General features: G+C 36.5%; 1 protein-coding gene across 2 annotated transcripts in view; it reads right to left on the reverse strand.

Moving 5' to 3' along the window:
- MORC3 (MORC family CW-type zinc finger 3) overlaps positions 1 to 22,902 on the reverse strand; it is a 46,544-nt gene that overhangs the window by 15,341 nt on the left and 8,301 nt on the right. For both annotated transcript variants that reach the window (XM_004389443.3, XM_023724415.1), the window contains exons 2-10: positions 16,977 to 17,049; positions 14,562 to 14,694; positions 13,416 to 13,630; positions 12,722 to 12,869; positions 10,830 to 10,980; positions 8,700 to 8,828; positions 8,385 to 8,504; positions 5,866 to 5,963; positions 445 to 549 (exon numbers count right to left, since the gene is read on the reverse strand). In XM_004389443.3, coding sequence (XP_004389500.1) covers positions 445 to 549; positions 5,866 to 5,963; positions 8,385 to 8,504; positions 8,700 to 8,828; positions 10,830 to 10,980; positions 12,722 to 12,869; positions 13,416 to 13,630; positions 14,562 to 14,694; positions 16,977 to 17,049 — 1,172 coding nt within the window. The remainder of the gene's footprint in view (positions 1 to 444; positions 550 to 5,865; positions 5,964 to 8,384; positions 8,505 to 8,699; positions 8,829 to 10,829; positions 10,981 to 12,721; positions 12,870 to 13,415; positions 13,631 to 14,561; positions 14,695 to 16,976; positions 17,050 to 22,902) is intronic.

The following is a 22,902-nucleotide window of genomic DNA, read 5'->3' on the forward strand; positions in this document are numbered from 1 at the left end:
AGAAAGTAAGAGCTATTAATGTTGCCATTTTACACAAGAGAAGATGGAAACTTACAGAGGCCAAGTTACTTAAGCAGCAGAATTAGACTCTGAACACGTTCGGCTTCAGATACACGATCCAAACCACTATACTAGACCAGTGTTTTTCAAATTATGAGATGCCACCCATTAGTAGATCATGAAATCAATCTAATGGGTCAAGATAAGCATTTTTAAAAAAGGAAATAGATTACTTCAACATGTATCACACATAAGTAAATCCTGTTTTAGGAATTTTTTTGTTTATATAATTTATATATATTCATTCATTTATTTGGGGGTAAGCTGGTTTAGGTTGCAGAATTTTTTTACCATGGGTTAGAGTGAAAAGACTGTGAAACAATGTGCAATCACTGTACCTTCTAATATTTTATCTTGATATTGGAGTTTTTTTAATGTACTTACTGTATATCTTCAACTGGCAAGTTTAGAGGATACTCTGCATTTTTCTTCACTTTCATTTCATTCCAGTAGTCATTAAGCTTATCTCCTAGTGCTGTTATTGTAAGCCTTTAAAAAGTAAATTATAAAATCAATTCAAGAGGGGAAAAAAAAAGGTAAAGATTAAATCTTCCTAGAACATGAGACAAAGCATAAATAACCTACTAATGACCATAAGGACACTGTGAGGGGAAAAAGATTTGAAATGTACAGTTAATAAAGAACACTCAAAATAATACAAATTTTCTATCAGGACCTTTTTAAGTTCCTGGAGCAGAGCCAGGATCATCTAGAAAATAAGACACAAAACAGTACTCCTTTGGGTCCTCTGTTGAGAAAGTGTGTTGTAGACCAATTACTGGGAGAACCACAGATTCTTTGCATTTCAACCCCAACTAGTGAACTTGTAAGTTTCGATGCAAACTAGAACTCAAACATTTGGTGAGTAATCATTACCAGCAATTGGTATAAACAGTTAACACGCTCAGCTGCTAACCAAAAAGTTGGAGGCTCGAGTCCACCCAGAGGTGCTTCAGAAGAAAGGCCTGGCTATCTACTTCTGAAAAATCAGCCATTATGGAGCACAGTTCTACTGACACACATGGGATCGCCATGAGTCAGAGTTGGCTCCACGGCAACTGGTTTCATACTTCAAAATAGCTTCTGTCCCAGTTACTTTACTTTTCCCACAATAAAATATGAACAAAAAGCATATTAATGGGACTTATTAAAATAAATAAGACTAACGCCACAATTAACTGATTAATTATTTGCTAGTGAGTTAGATAAGCACAAGATAGAGCCAATGTAACACTCTATTTAAAATAAAGCTTTTTAATATAATCAGGACTTTAAATTTTACAGTCTGGCAGATTAATATTAGACATAACTATCACCTCTAACTAACCTACTGCCAAGCTCCCGCTCATTAACTCCTACTTATTTTAGTTTTCTACACCAGCAAGTCCCACTATCATATAACATAAAAAACAAAAAACCAAACCCGCTGCTGTCAATTCCGACTCATAGTGATCCCGTTGGACAAAGCAGAACTGCCCTATGGGCTTTCCAAGGCAGTAATTTTTAGGAAAAGGAGCCCTGGTGGTGCAGAGGTTAAGCACTCAGCTGCAGTAGCTCAAACTCACCAGTGGCTCCACGGGAGAAAGGTGTGGCAGTCTACCTTCATAAAGATTAAAAATCCACTTCCGTCCAAGTGATTCAAACTCATAACAACGCTGTAGGACAGAGTAGAACTGCCCCATAGGGTTTCCCAGGCTGTAAATCTGTACAGAAGGAGACTGCCACATTTCTCCCACGGAGCAGCTGGTGGGTTCAAATTGCTCATCTTTCAGTTAGCAGCTGAGCACTTAACCACTACATCACTAGGACTCCTACCATGTAACGTACAAATTCATCTTCCCTCCCTTCACATCATTTTTTTAATTCTTCCTCATCTCTCTTTCTCATCACTTCTATTCCTCAATCCATGAGACTGTACCCATTTCTCTCGACAATATGCCTATGAGCGAGAATTGCTGGGTCGCAGGGTATGCATATGTTTAGCTTTATTTAATACTGTCAGTTTTTAAAAATGATTATATACCCACCAGTAGTTCCAACTGCCCTACATCTTGCCAACATTTGCTATAACCTTTTTAGATAATTTTTCCATTTTTGCCCATTAACACGTTTTGTGTCTTGCTTAAAAAAACCTGCCTAACTAAAGGTCATGACAATTTTCATCTGTGTCTTCCGTTTTTGTTTTACCTTTCTCGTTTAGGTTTAAAATCTATTTAGAATTGATTCTTTGCTTTTTTTTTTTTTTTTTAACCTTATTTGACGAGGTAACTGCTAAGGTTCGTTTTAATCCATATGGACAGCCAACTGACCCAGCATTTTCGGAAAGGTGATCATTTTCCCACTACACTGCAATGTAACCTTTGTCATAAATCAGGTGACCATGTATATGAAACTGTGGGTTTGTTTTTGGCTTCTCCATTCTATCATTAGACTACTATCATTTCACCAATATCACACTTAATATACAGCTGTATATTAAGTGTTGATATTTGGTAATGTAAGTCATCTTATCTTTTATTCTTTTAACAATTGTCTTAGCTATCTGTGGTACTCTGTTTCCACATAAAGTTTAGAATAAACTTATTAGCATCTATACTCACACCCAGCTGCTGGGATTTTTTGGTGGAATTGCATTTAATGTATAAATCAATTTGGTGAACAATTCACATTTACAGTATTTAGCCTTCCAACCCACAAATCTGGCATGTCTACTTATTTAAGTCTTAAAGTTTCTCTCTAGAATGTTTTAGTTTTCAATGTAAAGGTCTTTGCATATTTTCATTATATTTATTCCTAAGTATTTGATTTTTTTTTGATGCTATTGCAAGTGATTTTTCTTGAATTTTATTTTTAATTTTTTACTGCTGATATGGAAATACAATTGATTTCTAAATACTTCTTATCCAGCAACCTTAGAATTACGTATTAATTGGTTCCCTTATTAATTCTAAATTTGTAGATTATTTGGGACTTTGTGTATGGCTAGTGCAAGCATTTGCAATCAGCTGTTAACCTAAAGGCTGGTGGTTGAAACTTAACCAGCCACTCTGCAGAAGGCCTGCAAACTGCTTCCGTAAAGATTACAGCCAAGATAACTCTATGGAGCAGTTCTACACTGTAATACATGCAGTCACTATGATTCGGAATCAACTCAACAGCAATGGGTTTTTTTTTTAATATACCTAATACTGTCATCTACAGATAACAGCTTTATATATTCCTTGGCAATCCTTACATCTTTTCTTTTTCTTGCCTTATTATGTTGGTAATTTCTTCAAAAACAACGGCTAATAGCTGGTATAATCTCAGGTGAAAGCTATCAGCAACACACCATTAGGAATGATGCTTGCCGTTTTTTGTAAATACTCTTTTATCTGCTTAACATACCCTTCTATTCATGATTTTGTGGGTTTTTTTAAGACTTTATTTTTTAGAGTTTTGATTTATAGAAAAACTGTATAGAGAGTCGATATTTCTCCTATTATTAACATCCTCTATTCCTGTGGTGCATTTGTTACATTTTGTTGTTGATTGTTGTTGTGTGCCATTGAGTCGAATCTCACTCACAGGACAGAGCAGAACAGCCCCATAGGGTTTCCTAGGTTGTAATCTTTAAGAGAGCAAATTGCCAGGTCTTTTCTCCAGTGGAGCTAAAGGTGGGTTTGAACCACTGACCTTTCAGTTAACAGCTGAGTGTTTAACCATTGCACCACCAGGGCTCCTTCATTTGTTAAATCTGATGAACCAATATTGATATATTATTATTAACTGAAGTTTATCATTTCCATTAGGGTTCATTCTTTGTTTTGTACAGTCCTATGGGCTTTCACAAATGCGCTAATATGACGTGTCCACCATTACAGTATCCTGCAGAATTGTCTCACTGCCCTAAAAATGCCCTGTGCTCTGCCCTTTATATGGAAAAGCAACAGACCTAGAATAACAGCCAACATAATACTGAAGAACAGAGTTGGAGGACTGACACTACCTCACTTTAAGACTTACTATAAAGCTACAATGATTAAGACTATATGGTATCGGCAAATGAACAGACAAACAGACCAGCACAATAGAATAGAGCGCCCTGAAATACACCTACACAAATACAACCAATGATTCTTAACAAACGCACAAAGGTGATTCAATGGAGAAAGGATAGTCTTTTTAACAAATGCTGCGGAAACAACTGGACATCTACATGCAAAAAAAAAAAAAATTCAGACACAGACCTCACACCTTTCAAAACAATTAACTCAGAATGGATCATAGTACTAAATGTAAGATTCAAAACTATACAACTTCTAGGAGATAACTTAAGAAAAAATCTAGGTAGTCTTGGATTTGGCAATGACTTTTTAGATACAACACCAAAAAAGCACAATCCATGAAAGGAAAAATTGATAAAATGAACTTTGTTAAAAACATACTGGTAAGAGAATGAAAAGACAAGCCACAGACTGAGAGAAAATATTTATTTGAAAACACAAGTCCGATAAAAGACTTATATCCAAAATATACTGAGCTTAAAATTCAGCAATATGAAAACCAACAACCTAATTACAAAGACACCAAGTTGACTCTGGTGAAGACAACTCACCAGAGATGACATACGGGCGGCATATAAGCATATGAAAAGATGTTCAACATCATACAACATTAAAAAAAAAAAAACAAAACCTGCTGCCGTTGAGTTGATTCTGACTCGTAGCGACCCTACAGGACAGAGCAGAACTGCCCCATATGGTTTCCAAAGAGCGCCTGGTGGATTCAGACTGCCCACCTTTTGGTTAGCAGCCATAGCTCTTAACCACTATGCCACCAGGGTTTCCTATATATTGTTAGGGAATTGCAAATTAAAACAAGATACCACTACACACATATTGGAATGGTTAAAATCCAAAACACTAATACCACCAAATGCTGGCAAGGATGTGCAGCAACAGGAACTCTAATTCATTGCTGGTGGGAATGCAAAATGGTATAGCTACTGTGGAAGACAGACTGGCAGTTTCTTACAAAGCTAAAGACAGATAGCTATTTACCTTCTACACTTCTAGTTAACAACTTCTTATATTTATTAAGTTATCCTTACTGAAGTAACAGGAGTAGCTTCTGTCTCTGTATTGATCCTGAATGATATTTTGATTTTCTGTATCATATGCCCTGTTTCCTAATTCATTAATTTTGCTTTTCTCGTTATTATTTCCTTTCTTCCATTTTCTTTGTGTTTTATTTGCACTTTATTTGAAGAGAGGGTCTGTAGCTTTATCTCTGCTTTTATCACAAATATTTACGTGAATTTTGTTTTCTACTCCCTAACATATGCTTATTTTCATAATGTTTGTACTTCCTAAATTTACAAGTAAAACTGATGGTCTTATTTATTCTCTGGCTTCTAACCACGATTTCTATCTAAGGAGCACAGGACTATAAATTATCTTAAAGTTATCATCCTAGAACAAAGCTTCAGAACTTTATGATTATACAGAAAAAACACTGACAAGAAAGCAGGAACTTGCTCTACATTTGTATGAACCTCAGTATCTCATCACTAAACACAGAGTAGTATATAATATTTGTGATGGAGTAGAAGACAATGCCTGGGATGGAAGAAGGTATTAAATGTGGTTTCTATGCAGCTCATCAGTCACCCATTTTCTGACAGCTCTATAATACAGTTATACTGCTTTCATTCTTAAAGCATAAAAACATCCATAAGATGGGAAAAAATTCAGTTTAGAAAAATTAAAGTATTTCCAAAATAAACGTTTAAATACAGTCAATAGTTTATATAGGTATACATACCTATACTCATTAGTATAGTCAAAATCTTGTTTATTGTGAGTTGGCTTTAGGAAATTACATTCTATAATTCCAACTACTCCAACACCCATGTTGTTTGCCTGAAAAATAAAATGAAACAAGCACAAGACATGATGCACAGAATAATTACCCTTACACAAAGATTTATAATTTGTATAAGACATTTTCCTATATTTTATCTCATATGATTCTTTTAAGTACCTCATGGAATCTAGACAAAAAAACAGTATAGAATTTTATTTTCTGGGAGTTAACTCCTATATATATTAGGGCCCTCCTCAAAACTACTTCCTCATCGACAAGTCTCCATTTAAACAACTATTATCATCCCCAATTTCATAGAAGGAGAAAGAGACCACCTCTATTAGGATGCAATTTCTTAGATGGTAAAAACCACAACTAACTCATCTGTATTAGTGCCTAGCAAAGGCTCTAGGACACAATATTCCACAAGTTTGCTAGATAAAAGTTAAGTCACTTACCCGTCTAGTTGGTCATGACAATGAAATAAAAACCTAGGTTGTTTGAATTAGTTATTTTTAAACTCTGCTAGCTAAACTATTGAACTCAACATGTATCATGTTATATTCTAATTACCTAGAAATAATGAACAAACACATTTTGTTCATTATAGTAGCTTATTTCTGAGTCTAGGTATATACAAAAAGTGAAAGAACATGTAACTTATAAGATGAAAATTTTCATCAACACAACCATAGATCAAACCATGCAAATCTGATCACAACCCTGCTCCACTAAAAACCATCAGTTCCTCATCTCATACCATTTTTTAACCTGCTGATAATGAGAACCCTTCAAGGTATGGATCTTGCCCACCTTTCCAGCCTCATCTTCCTGGCTCTTTCCCATTCCTGTTCCTCACTTTCGATATGATTCACTCACAGCACATTACTCCCTTTACTATGTCATACTCACAGAGGCCTCCTTCCCCCTTCTGTTGCTGATGTTCCTCCCTTTACCTGGAAAGCCCTCCCCAGACTTTCCAACACAGTGAAATCAACTGAGAGTCGGTTCAATCACCACTTTCTCCCTGAAGCCTTTTCTGATGTTCCAGGGACGGTCCACATTCCCCTCACCAAACTTAGCTCTTTGAGGGCATGCTCTGTATCTTATCTTTTTATCCTGAACATGTAGCCCAGCAAATCAAACCAGGTATCTGACACCTATTTAATAAATGGTTTACTGAATCTAGAGAATGGAAATACTAGGCCCAGTCCATCTTCTGGTAAAGACAAACATTAAAAGTTGGCTGTAATAGCCTATTTTTACAAGATCAAGCTTAACCCGCAATTATATGCAGTGCACATTTAACTCATTGGAAAAATGGGTTATGTACCTCACTTAAGTCAGATTTATAAATATAAAAGAAAAAAATATACATCATTTGCAGCATTATTTCTTTTGAATCCCAAAGCACTTGAGAAATAAAGCAATTACCAAAAATGCATTTCCAATTACCAGTGAAATTCAGTAAATCAGATAGCACATTATAGAATATTTCTGGTAACAATATTTCAATTATAAGTGAAAACTGGCCTATTTAATAAAGGTCACTGGTACCTCATATCGGTTGCCAGATTTTTGGGTTTATTTTCTGATTAAAATTAGTGATTGCAAAGAAGATGCTACAAATTTCATTTATTTCTGAAGAATGCTATATTCTGGGTTCATGTCATATAAAATAGGTGAAGCTGAATTGTAACTCCAGTTGAACAGTGTTCAAGATAAACCCACAGTATTATAAGACACATAGCTTGTATCATTCCAGAAAGACTCAGAATGAAATAAGATGGACAGAAAATAAAAACCATAGAATGGGAAAACAAAAACACATCTAGCATTAAAAGCAACAAAGCTGATTTTTCAAAATTAATTACACTGATTTATTTGAACACACACGCACGCACGCGCACACACAACGCCTCCAAAAAAAGCCTCTCTGTGAGAACATGTAAAGGATACACAGACACACAGTGGGCAGTGTCATCCAAAAGTGAATTCACCAACAATGGGAGTGGTTTTGGAGGAAGGTGCAAATATATTTAGGAACTAATTCCCAGAAAAGTAAATCACCTATCAGACACTGTTTTTTAGGCTGCTCGAACCAGCAATAATTAAAACCAGTTAATTTTACTCCAGTAGCAGGAAATAATCACTGGATATAGAGTAAGAAATTATGCAGTTGTGTCTGAGATCCATTCTCACTGTGAGATCTTGGGCAAGTTACTTAACCTATGAGTCCCAACTTCCTCATCTGTAAAATCAGAATGCAGTTAAGTATCCTGTCTACCTCACGGGACTGTTCAGGATCAAATGGGAAATATAAAAGTATTCTAAGTTCAAGAGTTATACCAATTAAAAAGAGATTAACATTTAAAAGTCATAGGTAAAAAGTACAGTAAAATGATTTCACATTTGACCTATCAACATATATATCTTTTGTAAAATATAAACATTTCCTTTTCAAATAGAAAGCTTACCCTTAACTGACATCCAACTTTTTCATAAGCTTTGATAAGTCTATTCCTGTGATACATCATTATCCCATAGTGATCTTTATTTCTGCAGTTGAATCCAAAAGTAATTCTCACTGTTCTAGTCTTAAAATGTTAAGGAAAATTCTGAACACAATACCTCCCTTCAATTCATCTTTTCTATTTCATGATTTATCAAGTCCAAAGTGCATAAGGAACGGCAAAGTTGGAGGATGAGAATCCATTTAAGGAAAAAAGGGGAGGGGGCAAGGGGAATAAGCTTGACTGATACATCTCTGTACAATCTCAAATAAAGGATACCAAAAATTTGGGTCGATAAACATCACGTTCGATGTAGGCAAGACTCTTCGAAACTAGTTGTGTCTTTACTTTCTGTCCACGTAAGATGATCTGCATTCTTGGCTTCAGATATAATATACTGCAGTAAGCCTGCAAAGACACACAACAGTATCTGTCCTGTCCAAGTAATTATTAACAGATTTGCTCATAACTACTTAGTCACAGATTTAAATAGAAAGAAATGACCTTGCCTTGATAAAGAACCCATTAACTCTTTAATATATGCACAAAAAGGACTACATTTTTAGATTTTTCTGTCAAGTACATATACTGTTACTATAATTTAAAAAGCAACAATTAAGATAATTTTATTTAAAAATAATGACCGAGATCAAATATAAACAAGAAAATATTATGTAAGCTTGATAAAGAAAAAATTTTAACGAATGCACCAACACTTATATAGAGTAGACCAGCATAATGCTTTTCAAAATTGAGTTGTAACCATAACAGTCAGCAAAATGTGTTTTCAATTCTTAATGCAGGAAACTGTAAATACTTCAGCAGCCTGATCAAACTTAAGTGCCCTAAAACATGTTAAAATATGCTCTTCTGGGGCTGCCCCCGGGCCCCAGGTGGAATACTGGTTTAGAGCTATGGCTGCTAACTAAAAGGTCATCCATCAGCTGCTCCTTAGAAACCCTATGAGGCAGTACAGGGTCACTATGACTTGGAACTGACTCGACAGCAACGGGTTTAGTTTTTTTTTTTGTTGGGGCTGCCCCCAACGATGTCAGAATATCCTGCAGGAAATGCATTGAATAACTCAAGAAAGGATAGACGAATCAACACAGAACTAAAATTTGAACATTTTTCTTATTTTTTTCCTTCTGATTCCCAATTTTAAAAGAAATGGTGTTTTGTCATTTCTAAAATTCATTAATAATAGCTTAAAATATTCTACAGTGTACTAAAAACACATCATTTGCTCTGGCTGTGTCTGGACCTGGTTCATACCTGAGTGAGATTTTCTTAGTAGTTAGAACATCAAGGAATAATACACTGGGTAGATCAGGAACAGCATATACCTGACACTGTAACTGCTAAGACCTCAGAAAAATTTACATGGTGTCATGGATTGAACTGTGTCCCCCCAAAATATCTGTCAACTCGGCTGGATCATGATTCCCAGGATTGTATTATTGTGTACCGTTTTATAATCTAATGTGATTTCCTTATGTGTTGCAAACTCTATCACTATGATGTAATAAAATGGATTAGCAGCAGTTATACTGATGAGGTCTACCAGATTAGACAGTGTCTTAGGCCAATCTCTCTTTTGAGAGACTGAAGTGAGCAAAGACACATGGGAACCTCATACCACCAAGAAAGCAGTGCCAGGAGCAGAGTGCGTCCTTTCAACCTGAGGTTCCTGCGCAGAGAACCTCCCAGACCAAGGGAAGACTGATGACACGGACATTCCTCCAGAGCTGACAGAGAAAGTGTTCCCCGGGAGCTGATGCCCTGAATTTGGACTTGCAGCCTACTGGACTGTGAGAGAATAAACTTCTCTTTGTTAAAGACATCCACTTGTGGTATTTCTGTTACAGCGGCACTAGATGACTAAGACACATGGTAAACTTGTAAATATCAAATATATCCACAGCTTGGGGTTATGGAATAATTTTAGCACATAAACTAAAAAGTTAGTATCATGTGTCTTATCATAGTGACTAAGAAATTTAATATTTTTATTATCATAATCACCATTGTCATATCAGGATCACTTACCATTGTTATATATTTTCTTTAATCTTAAAGATATAATAATTTCTAAGGTCAAATCTCAGAGATATTTATCACACAATTACATATTGATTCCAGTATTCCCAATACAAACAACTCAACCATACAGTAAAGAACTACAAGTACTATTAGACCTGATGGCCTTGCAATTAAAACAAAAAGGGTTTCTACGCAAATAAGACAACCAGTGCACTCGTGAAAAGTTTAGTAAGTTGGTTCATGTCTGAGATACTTTCACTCAGAGATCACCAGCAGCATTTGTAATACAAGTGGTAACATAAGCTCTACTAATAATTCCATCATCTGATATGTTTCTCATTTGCAAAAACAGAGCTGAATACATACCCTCAGGGAGTAGTCACTCTCAGGGGCAATTTGGTCCATCCTCTCTTGCTTCCTGTAACCCTTCTTTCCTGTTGTCTCGTCTAAATCCTCAGGAATTCTGATGTCATACTTATCCTTATCAAAATCAAATTCTGTTGCTCCATTTTTGTAGCTGTAAAAGAAATTTTTTGAAAGAGCTAAAATTCAATTTCAGAGCAAGATAAGCAAACAAATACTGTAAGTAGTTAAGAACTAAATAAAACATAAAGCACCACACATGGTGGGCAGGGAGGGGCTTTCAAACGCAAGAAAAGGAATGCAGGAAGATGCAGAGAAACTGGATCACTCACACAAGCTAGTGGGGATGTAAAATGGTACAGGCACTCTGGAAAACAGGCAGTTTCTTAAGAAACTCAACATGCAACTACCAAAGAACCAGCAATTACACCCCTGTGCATTTATCCCAGAAAAACGAAGACTATATTCCTACAAAAACCTGTCCGTGATGTTTACAGCAGCTTTGTTTGTAACAGGCAAAAACTGGAAACAACCCAGATGTCTTCTAACAAGTGAATGGTTGAACAAACTCTGGTACATCATACAATGCAATACTACTCAGCAACAAGAAGGAACAAACTATGGATACAAACCACAACCCTGGACTCCTCCAGAGAATTATGTTGAGTGAAAAAAGTGAATCACAAAAGGTATCCTACTGTATGATTCCATTTACATAACATTTTTGAAATGACAAAGTTCTAGAAACAGAGAACAGATCAGAGGGTGCCAGGGGTTAAGGAAGGAGTGGAGAGAGGGAGGAAGTGGTGTGGCTATGAAAGGGCAACACAAGGGATCCTTGTGGTGATGAAAATGTCCTACATCTTGACTGTATCCATGTCGACACCCTAGTGGTGATACTATACCATACTGCTGCAAGAGGTTACCATGGGGAAAACTGGGTGAAGGGTACATGGGAATCTCTGTATTATTTCTTACAACTGCATGTGAATCTACGATTATCTCAAAATGAGAAGTGTAACTAAAACAACAATATAACACGACCAGGAGAAGGAGGAGGGGCAGGGAGGTGGAAGTAAGGGGGAAAAAAAAATTAAAAAAAAAAAAGGAATCCAGGAGGTCAGAAACGCATTAAAGTTTTAGGCTTATCACTGTTTATACCTTATTCCTGTGGTTCAATAATGTCTTATATCTCTCAATATTACATATTAATCTTAAATTTAAAAACTTTTATTTGGAAAGAATTTTATCCTCTCAAGGATAAAGGATTACAAATTCTAGCAACACAAAATTTCCATCTCTATTACTTTTCTTTCCAGATGTTAAATCATGCTTGTTGTTGCAGGGTGCCATCAAGCCGAATTCGACTCATAGTGACCCCCTGTGACAGAGTAGAACTGTCCCATAAAGTTTTCTAGTCTGTAATCTTTACAGGAGCAGATCACCAGGTCTTTCTCCTGCAGAGCCAGTGGGTGGGTTTCAAAACACCAAACTTTCTGTTAGCAGCTGAGTGCTTAACCACTGCACCACCAGGGTTCCTCTAAATCATACTTAGCTTTAGGTAATGGACAAAGATTTCTCTTCCTAATTTTCATACGCTGGGCTTTTGTCTTCTTGCTTTTTTTTTTTTTTTTTTTTTTAAAGAAAAGAATAATAAGGAGAGACTAGAGTGCTAATGGAGACTGAATGGCAGGGATAGGAAATTTACTTTTAGCAGTATGAAAATACGTCAAACTGAAGCCAAAGTGATCTCTGCAAAATAACCATGGAAAAACAAATCATTAACTAGGCCACAAGTTCAACTCTGTGTAACACTGGATGGACACAATGAAACCATCCCTACATATGGACTTAACTTCCCAAATGATCAACAATGAGCTGAGGTCTACATTTACCTTCTGAGATTCCAAATGATGATCCTCGTCCCCTTCTTGCCCATAACAGCATCAAGTTCTGCCAGTAATTTCTGTTCCGTAGAAAACAGAGAGTGTTCCAGAATTGCAGCAAGGCTTGCTTTTGATTCTGCTAAATTAATCATCTGTCGTATATCCTAAGTTAAAGACTTAAACCATCAACATATTTTTCACAATTACAATATGGAAACCACGCTAATAAACTTAAAAAACAGGAAAGCTATTTCCTAAATTATTTTCTAAGTTTTTAAATGGCAGTTCAATTTTAAATGAACCTCAGAAAGGATAAAAAGGGGCAAGTTTATGATTACTCCTAACTAATTTAATAGTTTCCAATATTTGAATGTATTTACACAGAAGGCATTTTCCTAAATATATCTTGCTTTTCATGGTCATTAGTTAAATTTTCAAGCCAGACCACAGAAGTCCTGTTAGTCCAAAATAAGCTTGAAATAAAGAGGTGCACTATGGGAAGTTTAACATAAAATATAACTATGTTAAGCGTTTCCATGGAAAAATTCCAACAGGGAAGAGAAAGGGGTAGGGTCAGGCAGTGAACAGGGACAATAGTGCAATGGAAATTAAAAAACAAGAATTTAGAGGAAGGCAGAAGGAGCAAATGGTTCAGCATGTTTCTTCAGTTTCTCTGGCTTCTATTTCAAAACCAAAAGGATATGGTGATTGTTGAATGCCACTATTGGGACAACAACATGTTCTGCTTTAATGGCTTCCAAGTAGGACTGAGACAAGAAGCCCACGCTCATGCTTTCTCCATTTTTGGTAAACACTATTGCATCTTTACCCAAACGCATAGAACCTGACTTGAAGCCATTCCCATACAATCCAACTGGGACGTGACCATTCATGGTGACTTTGTCACTGAAGCCAAAGCTAAAAACAAAAGGAAGATTTTTAAAAATAACTGTCAATAATCCTAATTTTTTACATTCAACAACCATAACACCAAGTAGAAAGCTTGCGCTGGAATGCTGGCCTCACCCTTCCTAGTTATATAATCTTGGGAAAATTAATCTATCTTGATGTGTTTCCCCATTTCTAAAATGAAGGAAAATCAAATCTACACCATAGGCGTGCAAGGATTACAGGTACTATCACAGTAACTCATTGCCTGGCGCACCCTGGCTAAACAGCTGAGTTATAATTTGAGCTCTAGGGACTTTGAGATTTCACCTCATGTATCTCTTCCCCTAACTGTAAATGACTGCCTTGTCCTAAGCATACCTACTGAGGCATAATTACTGATGGGGTCAACTGGACTTTCTGGTAGCATAAGGAATATCTGAGGGACAGTAGAAAGGCCTTAGCTTCCAAATTCTCCCCCCTACCCTATACCTATACTATATAGCTTAGGTTCTATTTCATGCACATTTGGCTTTCCGTATTTTCAGGTACTGAAAATCCTCTTCTGTAATCCTAGAGCCTTATGACTATTTTATGCTGCCTCCTCATCTTCTGAATTTCTTTAAAAGTATTCCTTTCCCCAAAATAGTGGTTAAATTTTATTGGAAAAACTGGTTAAAACTAATTTACACTGAACAAGTGATATCAATTGTGCTACAGCTCTAAAGGGATGGCAGAATTTTAAATAAGTCAGACACAGGACAGGGGCAATAAGAATGGTGGCAAATGCCTAATAACACAATTGTAGAAAACAATGGAGATGATTCTTAGAGAATAGCTCACACTGTGGGTATAGCATTTTATGTTTAAAAAATAAACTAAGGGCAGTAAGAATAACACCTGAAACCCTTGAATAAGGTCAAAACAATCATTTAAAAAAGTATGACACATTTTTACATACCTCAGCATTTTATGTAACTTATCTGAAGTCATACCATTCCCATTATCAGTGAATGTCAAGCATATATGGCCATTTATCACTGTCTTGTCAATCCATATCTGTTTAGCATTCACATCAGGATCATAAGCATTATCTGGGAAATGAAAGTTTTATTGAGAAATTTTGATTTTGCATTTTAAAGAAAAACAAATGGTTCAGAATAATCCCTTAACAAGCAACAGAACACCTTATTTTAAAGAAATTTAAAAAGCTGTATCTTAAGATTTGAAAACTCAAAACTAAACTGTATTCTGTGATATAATCATTCATTGACTATTACAGAATTAACCATTCTCCAAAGCCTTCCATATGCTATACAAAGAACAAAGACTAGTATCTACTACATTAAAAAAGTATAAAGGGAGAAGGGTGATTAAGACAGGGATATCTTCTGCCCAAAGAACTTGCCTGGCTATCATAAAGGAAAACGAGAGCTGAGTGTCAACTACAGTTGACATGGAAGGTATGCAATATACTTATTGCTACAAAGATGAAGATTTACCTTCTACATAGGTCTTCAAATTGCTGTCCTTTTCAATCTAATGCAAATTTTCTGGTAGCTTTTACCCTTCTATTATTATCTCTGTATACTTCCCCATTTTACCATCCTCATTTAGCATACCTGTTTCTCTCAGAATACGTAAGTATGAAGGAATGTGTAAAAGAAAAATGAAAAAAAAATTTGAAAGGTAGTAGTAATAAAATCAACTTGTGAGCTATGTAAGACTCATCTAAATATCCCTAACTGGCTGAAAATACCCTCTGAGGTATATTCTGAAGTCCTTATTATAGTATGAATAATGGTTTTCAAACTACCTTCCATAAGGTAGTCTACAATTAAATAATCTTTTTTCACCATTTCATAAAAGATAGTATTTCATAGAAAACTTACAATATGCTACACCACAAAGTGCACCATGACTTCAGTTGCTCTAAACCAAAACTAGGGCTGCACTATACATGTATGAACAATCCCAGGTTGGGTAGCCATAAAAAAGAATGACCATGAATAGCTGCAATGTTATAGCAGATCCACTCCAGGGTTTAAAACAACCAATCACACCCGAACAGCAAATGTTAGCTGGGACACTTTGGAAAATCTAACTATACCAAAGAGATGAAGGTTACCCAAAAGTTCCTTCTTTTCTTTTTCTTGCATATCTAAGACAGGACCCTTTCTTGATTATAAAGAATCTAACGTATATCTAAGAATTATCCCACATACCGCCAATGACTGCCTTGACAGGGAACACAACAGAGAGTCCCTGATGGAGCAGGAGAAAAGTGGGGTGCAGAACTCAAATTCACATAAAAAGACCAGACTTAACGGTCTGACTGAGACTGGAGGGTCCCCAGAAAGCACAGCCCCCGGGATCTCTGTCAAACCAGAACTAAAACCATTCCAGAGGCCAACTCTTCAGACCAAGATTAGACTGAACTATGGGACATAAAACAATACTTGTCAAGAGTGCGCTTCTTAGCTCAAGTAGATACATGAGACTAAATGGGCAGTTCCTGTCTGGAGGCGAGATGAGAAGGCAGAGAGGGTCATGAGCTGGTTGAATGGATGTGGGAAATCAGGGGTGGAAAGGAGCAGTGTGCTGTCACAGTATAGGGAGAGCAACTAGGGTCACATAACAATGTATGTATAAATTTTTGTATGACAGACTACCTTGAATTGTAAACTTTCACTTAAAGTACAATAAAATTTTAAAAAATTAAAAATTCATACTCAAATAATAATAATAATAAAGCATATCTGAGAATATAATTTTCCTTTATTATCTGTTTCTCAAACATACGCCTAAATTTTTTAAACAATCATGTAGGAATCTGCCCCCGCTCCAAAACACAAATCTCACCACATCCTTGCCTCTTTTGTCATGTTCCTTAAAACACTATTAAAATACCATCTTATACTTTGAAAATAACATTATCAGAGAAAGCAAGAATTAATAAATTATCACAAATCTAACATAATATCAATCCTCCTACTTACTAATGCCAGAAAAATGAATCCACTCTGTAAGTTATACATACTTTTATACTATTAAAATACATCATTGTTATTTTTTACAATAGTCATGTCTCTTTAATAATCAGAGTAAAAATATTTTCAATATAAATACCTTATGAACTTAGCAAATTAACTCCTGAACACTATGAAATTCTAGACAGTACTAGAGAAGGCTAAGCAGTGATGTGAATAGATGTGATGCTAGGTTACCTTTACCAATAATATGTTAATCATTCAAAATACCTTTTTTTTTTAAAGTACATTTGTATATTATTTTTCCATAAAAAAAATTTTTTAAAAACTACAATTGCAATCAACACATAAGAGAAATAAGAGATATGAAATTCCAATTTACATACCTATCAATTCAGCAACTGCACTGAATGGCCAAGTGTGACTAGTAGAATTTGTATGTAAAAACTTTGGGCAGAGCTGAAACAAACCAATAATTCAAATAAATTAATCCAGCTTTAACTTTTGAAAAGAATAGAAACAAATATAATTCTCTGTCCCTGAGTTACTGCAGGTTGTTAATGAGTCTTCCTCCACTGGAAGAATTACACTGGCTTAATTATATTGTTAATGACTCTTCTTCCAATCTTGATGCTGTATTCTTCATTTAGTTCAGTTTACCAGATAATTTGTTCAGCACACAGACTGAATAAGTAAGGTGAAAGGATACAACCCTGCTGCACACCTTTTCCAATTCAGAACCATGCAGTAGCCCCGTTTTGTACAGATTTCTCATGAACACAATTAAGTGTTCTGAAATTCCCATTCTTCGTAATGTTATCCATAATTTGCTATGATCCATACAGTCTAATGTAATTCTCTGTCCCTCAGGCCAAGTAAAAATAACTTAGCTGCTTGCTCCAGGATTTACCTGGAAGATAAATCCTAGAACATAAGGTATGAACCACCTACCAGCTTACCCATCAAGACTTGACTCCTTGTTTCTACCAATCCAGAACTATAGTATCATAAATTGTCCAATCTGTTTCCCACCTTGCAAAATCTACCTTAAAATTACCCAGCCAAGGCCCTAAAAACCCTGTAAATACCATTCTCTAATCTCCCCACTTTGAGACACAAGTAAGACATTATCAAGGGGTGCTTTCTCCTTAGTGTGTTAGGCCTAATAAAATTAGCTCTGCTTGAGTACAGTCTTTTCAGGTGGTCTTTTGGGGAAAACAATATTCTGACACTTTGACTTTTTCGCCAAAGAAAAAACCAAAAACCAAACCCGCTGTCATTGAGTCAATTCCAACTCATAGCGACCCTACAGGACAGAGTAGAACTGCCCCATAGGGTTTCCAAGGAGTGGCTGGTGGATTCGAACTGTTGATCTTTTGATTAGCAGCAGAGCTCTTAACAACTGTGCCACTAGGGCTCTTTTTGCCAAAGGGTGCTCCAAATTCCTGAGTTGTGGAGATAGCCAATGTATAAAAATGTACAAATGGTTTTAAAAAAAGGTCAAAGCTTGAAATTTTCAATACGCACAGAATTTCTATGCTATGGTGTTTGTTCTGTGTTCATTTTTAAACAGATTTTCTCAGTTAAAGAAAAAGGAGAGGGGGTACTTTGTTAACTATGTATGATTACAATTCATTGTAGTGCTCAGCTGCTGCCACAAGATGTCAGAAAGATGTCTACTTTTCTCTGTCCACCCCTGCTTTTAGACCATCCCAAGCCTTACTTTGAAGTACAAATTTGAGAAATGAAATGCTGTACAGGAGTGGTCTTTAAACTGAAGAATATGTAATCCAAGCTTTCTAAGACATACAACACAAATTCTTTTTCTTTCTTCATTGTGGTAAAATATATAACATAAAATTTATTATTTTAACCATTTTTACACATACAGTTCAGTGACAATTATATCCACCATGTTGTGCAACCATCACCACTATCCATTTCCAAAACTTCATGACCCCAAACAGAAACTCAGTACCCATTAAGCAGTAACTTGAATTCCCTTCTCCCCTCAGCCCATGGTAACCACTAATCTACTTTCTGTCTCTATGAATCTGCCTCTTCTAGATGTTTCATGTAATACATCTAGAATACAGTATGTCTCCTTTTATGTCTGGTTGTTTCACGCAGCATGTTTTCAAGATTCATCCATGTTGTAGTGATCAAAGGGAATGAGGAAATTATCAAACAATATCATTAATATCACATGCTAGCAAAATTTTGCTGAAGATAATTCAAAAACAACTGCAGCCCTACACTGACAAGGAACTGCTAAAAGTTCAAGCTGAGTTCAGAAGGTCATGGGATGAGGGATAGGTATCACTGCTGTTGTCAGATGGATCTTAGCCAAAAGCAAAAAAAGATGTTCACGTGTGTTTTATCGACCACATGAGGGCATTAAATTGTGTGGACCATAACAAATTATGGATAACACTACGAAGAATGGGAATTCCAGAACACTTAACTGGTTTATGAGAAATCTGTACAAAACAGGGATACCGCATGGTTCTCAACAGGAAAAAGTGTGTGGCACCTTACTTATTCAATCTAAATGCTAAACAAATAATCTGAGAAGCTGTAACTGTATGAAGAACGCAGCGTCAGGATTGAAGGAAGACTCATTAACAACCTGCAATGTGCAGACATACAACCCTGCTTGCCAAAAACGAAGACAGGTTGAAGCACTTATGATGAAGGTCAAATACCACAGACTTCAGTATGGATTACACCTGAACATGAAGAAAATAAAAATTTTCACAACTGGACCAATAAACATCATGACAAATGAAGAAACTGAAGTTGTCAATGACTTCATTCTACTTGGATCAACAATCGATGCCCATGGAAGCTGCAGTCAAGAAATCAAATAACGTATTGCATTGGGCAAATCTGCTGCAAAACAACTCTTCAAAGTTTTCAAAAGCAAACAGGTCACTTTGATGACTAAGGTACACCTGACCCAAGCCTCATATGCATATGAAAGTTGGATAATGAAAAAGGAAGACAAGAGAATTGATGCGTTCAAACTGTGGTGTCGGCGTAGATGCCTGAAGAATGAACAAATCATCCTTAAAAAGAGGTGTAACTGGAATGCTCCCCAGAAGCCAGGATGGCGAGACTTTAGCTCACTTATGTCATCAGGAAGACCAACTGCTAGAAAAGGAAATCACGATCAGTAGAGAGTCAGCTAAAACAAGGAAAACCCTCAATGAGACGGCCTGACACAAGGGCCACAACGATGGACTCAAACATACCACCAACCATGAAGATGGTGCAGGACCAGGCAATGTTTCCTTCTGTTATACATAAGGTTGTCATGAATCAGGGCTGACTTGACATGGTAATTCTATTTGACTTTTTGAGGAATCATCAAACTGTTTTCCACAGTTGCTACAGCATTTTACATTCCTACCAGCAATGGACAAGGGTCTCCGTTTCTTCACACACTCACCAACACTTATTTTCTGTGTGCATGTGGATTTTTTTTTTTTAATAATAGCCATGCTAATGGGTGTGAGTTGGTATGTCATTGTGATTTTTATTTGCATTTCCCTAATGACTAATGAAGGAGTTCGAGTGGCACAGTGGTTAAAACACTTGGTTGCCAACAAAAGGTCGAGGGTTTGAACTGACAGCTGCTCCACAGGAGAAAGATGTGGCAGTCTGCTTCTGTAAGGATTTACAGCTTGGAAACCCTATGGGGCAGTTCTGCTCTGTCTTTACTGGGACACTACGAGTCGGAATCGACTCAATGGGAATGGGTTTGGTTTGGTTTGGTTTTGAAGGACTAATGAACAAAAGTTCTCAAGGAGAATCAATTTCCAGATCTTCATCTTACTCAAGCAGTTTCTTCTAAAATTAACCTACCTGAGACTGTGCCAGCAGTCAGCCATCAGTAAGATCACCCTGTCCCACTCCCCACCCCCTTACACAATCACCCTTCTACCATTTATAAAAGAATGGTATATACCTCATCCATTCTGAATCTTACTCTGGGATTCATGGTTAGGGAAGTAAAAACCTCTGGCTACCAAATAAAATGAGTAATCACTATCATAACCCTTAAAGATTCCTGTCTTTGCTCTATTTTATATATTTCTGTCAGGGGTGAAGTCTGCAATTAGAAATGGGGTATTCTGGTCCATGTTGGGATACTCTGATTTCAGATACGTGGTTGAGTGTCGTGGTGGGAATGTCAATTTTCATTTAATGATTTTACCCTATATGCTGATGCAAAACTGACATGGTATACATTGTTCTTCAGAAGTCCTATGACAGCAAAGCAAAGAAGGCATCAGTAAGAAACAGTGGCTTTTCATGTATCTAAACATAAGCAATTATTTCCAGCTATTCTTAACACTCATCCCTAGAATATGTCATTAGCCGGAAAGAAAAACACCCCTGGACAGGCAAAACAGACACAGACACAGACACAGACACACACACACACACATATTATGGAGTCAGACAATCTAGGCCCAAATTCCAGCTCTGGTATTTACTAGGCGTGTGATACTGGGCAAGAAGCTTAACCTATATACCTCAGGTTTTGTCATCTGTAAAACGAGGATAACAGGACTGGCTTATCAAGAGATTAAGAGAGTTAAATGACTTAAAATTTGAAAGTGCTGAGAGTAACAGTTGGAACATAACAAGCATTGTAAGTGTTTGTTTAAAAAAAAAAAAAAAGCATCCCTTTAAAGGCACAACTGAACTTATATAAAAATAAAAACAAGGAAAACCCTCAAGGGCCTCACGTAAAGAAGGATAAAAACCAAAAAAGATTTGAAACTGGGGATGACTGGGGTTTAGAGTAAGGTTCTTGACATACAAACATTTCAGTTTTAATGGTCACACAGAGATAGGAGATTTGGCACACAAGATGTGTGCACCTGGAAGTAACCGCCTTCCCAGCCCCCACATCCTCATAAGAGTAGACTGAGGTGGGGGGAAATCTGCCCAATGGGAAGCTTGTCTGTTTTGGTCTCGACTCTAGGTGAAAAATAAAAAAAAGGAGGGGAGCCTAAGGGGCTTGAATTTATATGACCTACAGAACCAGTATAAAGACACAGTCTCAACCAAATAGTATAGGATCCCCCAGGTAAAGCTGTATTTGCATTCACAACTAAAAAAAAAAAAAAAAAATTAAGGAAACAATCCACCATGAGAAAATGCTGGAAAAACAATTAAAAAAAAAAATGAAATGCTAAGGTCATGCAGATTTTTAAAGAATCAACAGAACCTTCTGAATCAACAAAGTAACAACTTAAGTCATTTAAATAAAGAAATTTTTAAACATGGAGGCCTGAACATGGAGTGTTTACCTCCGCTACCTCCCAAAACCACCCTCAAATGAAAAAAATAATTTTTTAAAGGCATAAATACAAAAAAACAAAAAAGAATTAGAGAAGTGATTGATAACAGCACACAATATAGTCAGTAATTTGGAAAACGGAAAGCACAGACTAAAATGAAAACTGATTTAATGGACTGGAAAGACCTAAATCCAAAGTCTATGGAGATGGGAAAACCAACAAGCAGCAAGCCAGCAACCTTGGCAGAACCCCAGAAAGGCTTAGGAATTAGACATCTGTGCCTTTCAAGTCAAGGGTACTACCTTGTATGAAAATAAGATTGTTTGAAAATCCTTAAAGCAAGCAATTAAACTTACCTGCACAGACATATTAGAATAAAGACAAATAAATAAAATGTCTTAATATTTGGGGAAAAAAGAGACACAATTAAGATCCAACAGGTCTGGCTTAAAAGCTTGCAAGCGGCCATCCAAGTTACAACTGGTCTCGATTCACCTGGAGCAACAGAGGAAGTACAGTCAGGAACAGGAGGAGGAAAAGGAATGTATGGCTAATTGTCATGAACAACTGCCTCCTTTGCCATGAGATCAGAAGAACTGGATGGTGCTTGGCTACCATTACTGAACATTTTGATTAAAGATTCTATAGAAGACACATGAGGAAATGCTCAGGATTACTAGCCATTAGAGAAATGCAAATCAAAACCACAATGAGATACCATCTCACCCTGGCATTACTGGAATGAATCAAAAACACTGGAAATAACAAATGCTGGAGAGGCTGTGGGGAAATCGGAACTCTTATGCACTGCTGGTGGTAATGCAAAACGATACAACCATTTTGGAAAACGATATAGCGCTTCCTTAAAAAGCTAAAAATAGAAATACCATATGCTCCAGCAATCCCACTCCTAGGAATATATTCTAGAGAAATAAGAGCCATCACACAAATAGACATATGCACACCCATGTTCACCGCAGCACTGCTCACAATAGCA

This window comes from Trichechus manatus, unplaced genomic scaffold, assembly GCF_000243295.1.
Source record: "Trichechus manatus latirostris isolate Lorelei unplaced genomic scaffold, TriManLat1.0 scaffold00245, whole genome shotgun sequence".
In the NCBI taxonomy this organism is placed as follows: domain Eukaryota; kingdom Metazoa; phylum Chordata; class Mammalia; order Sirenia; family Trichechidae; genus Trichechus; species Trichechus manatus.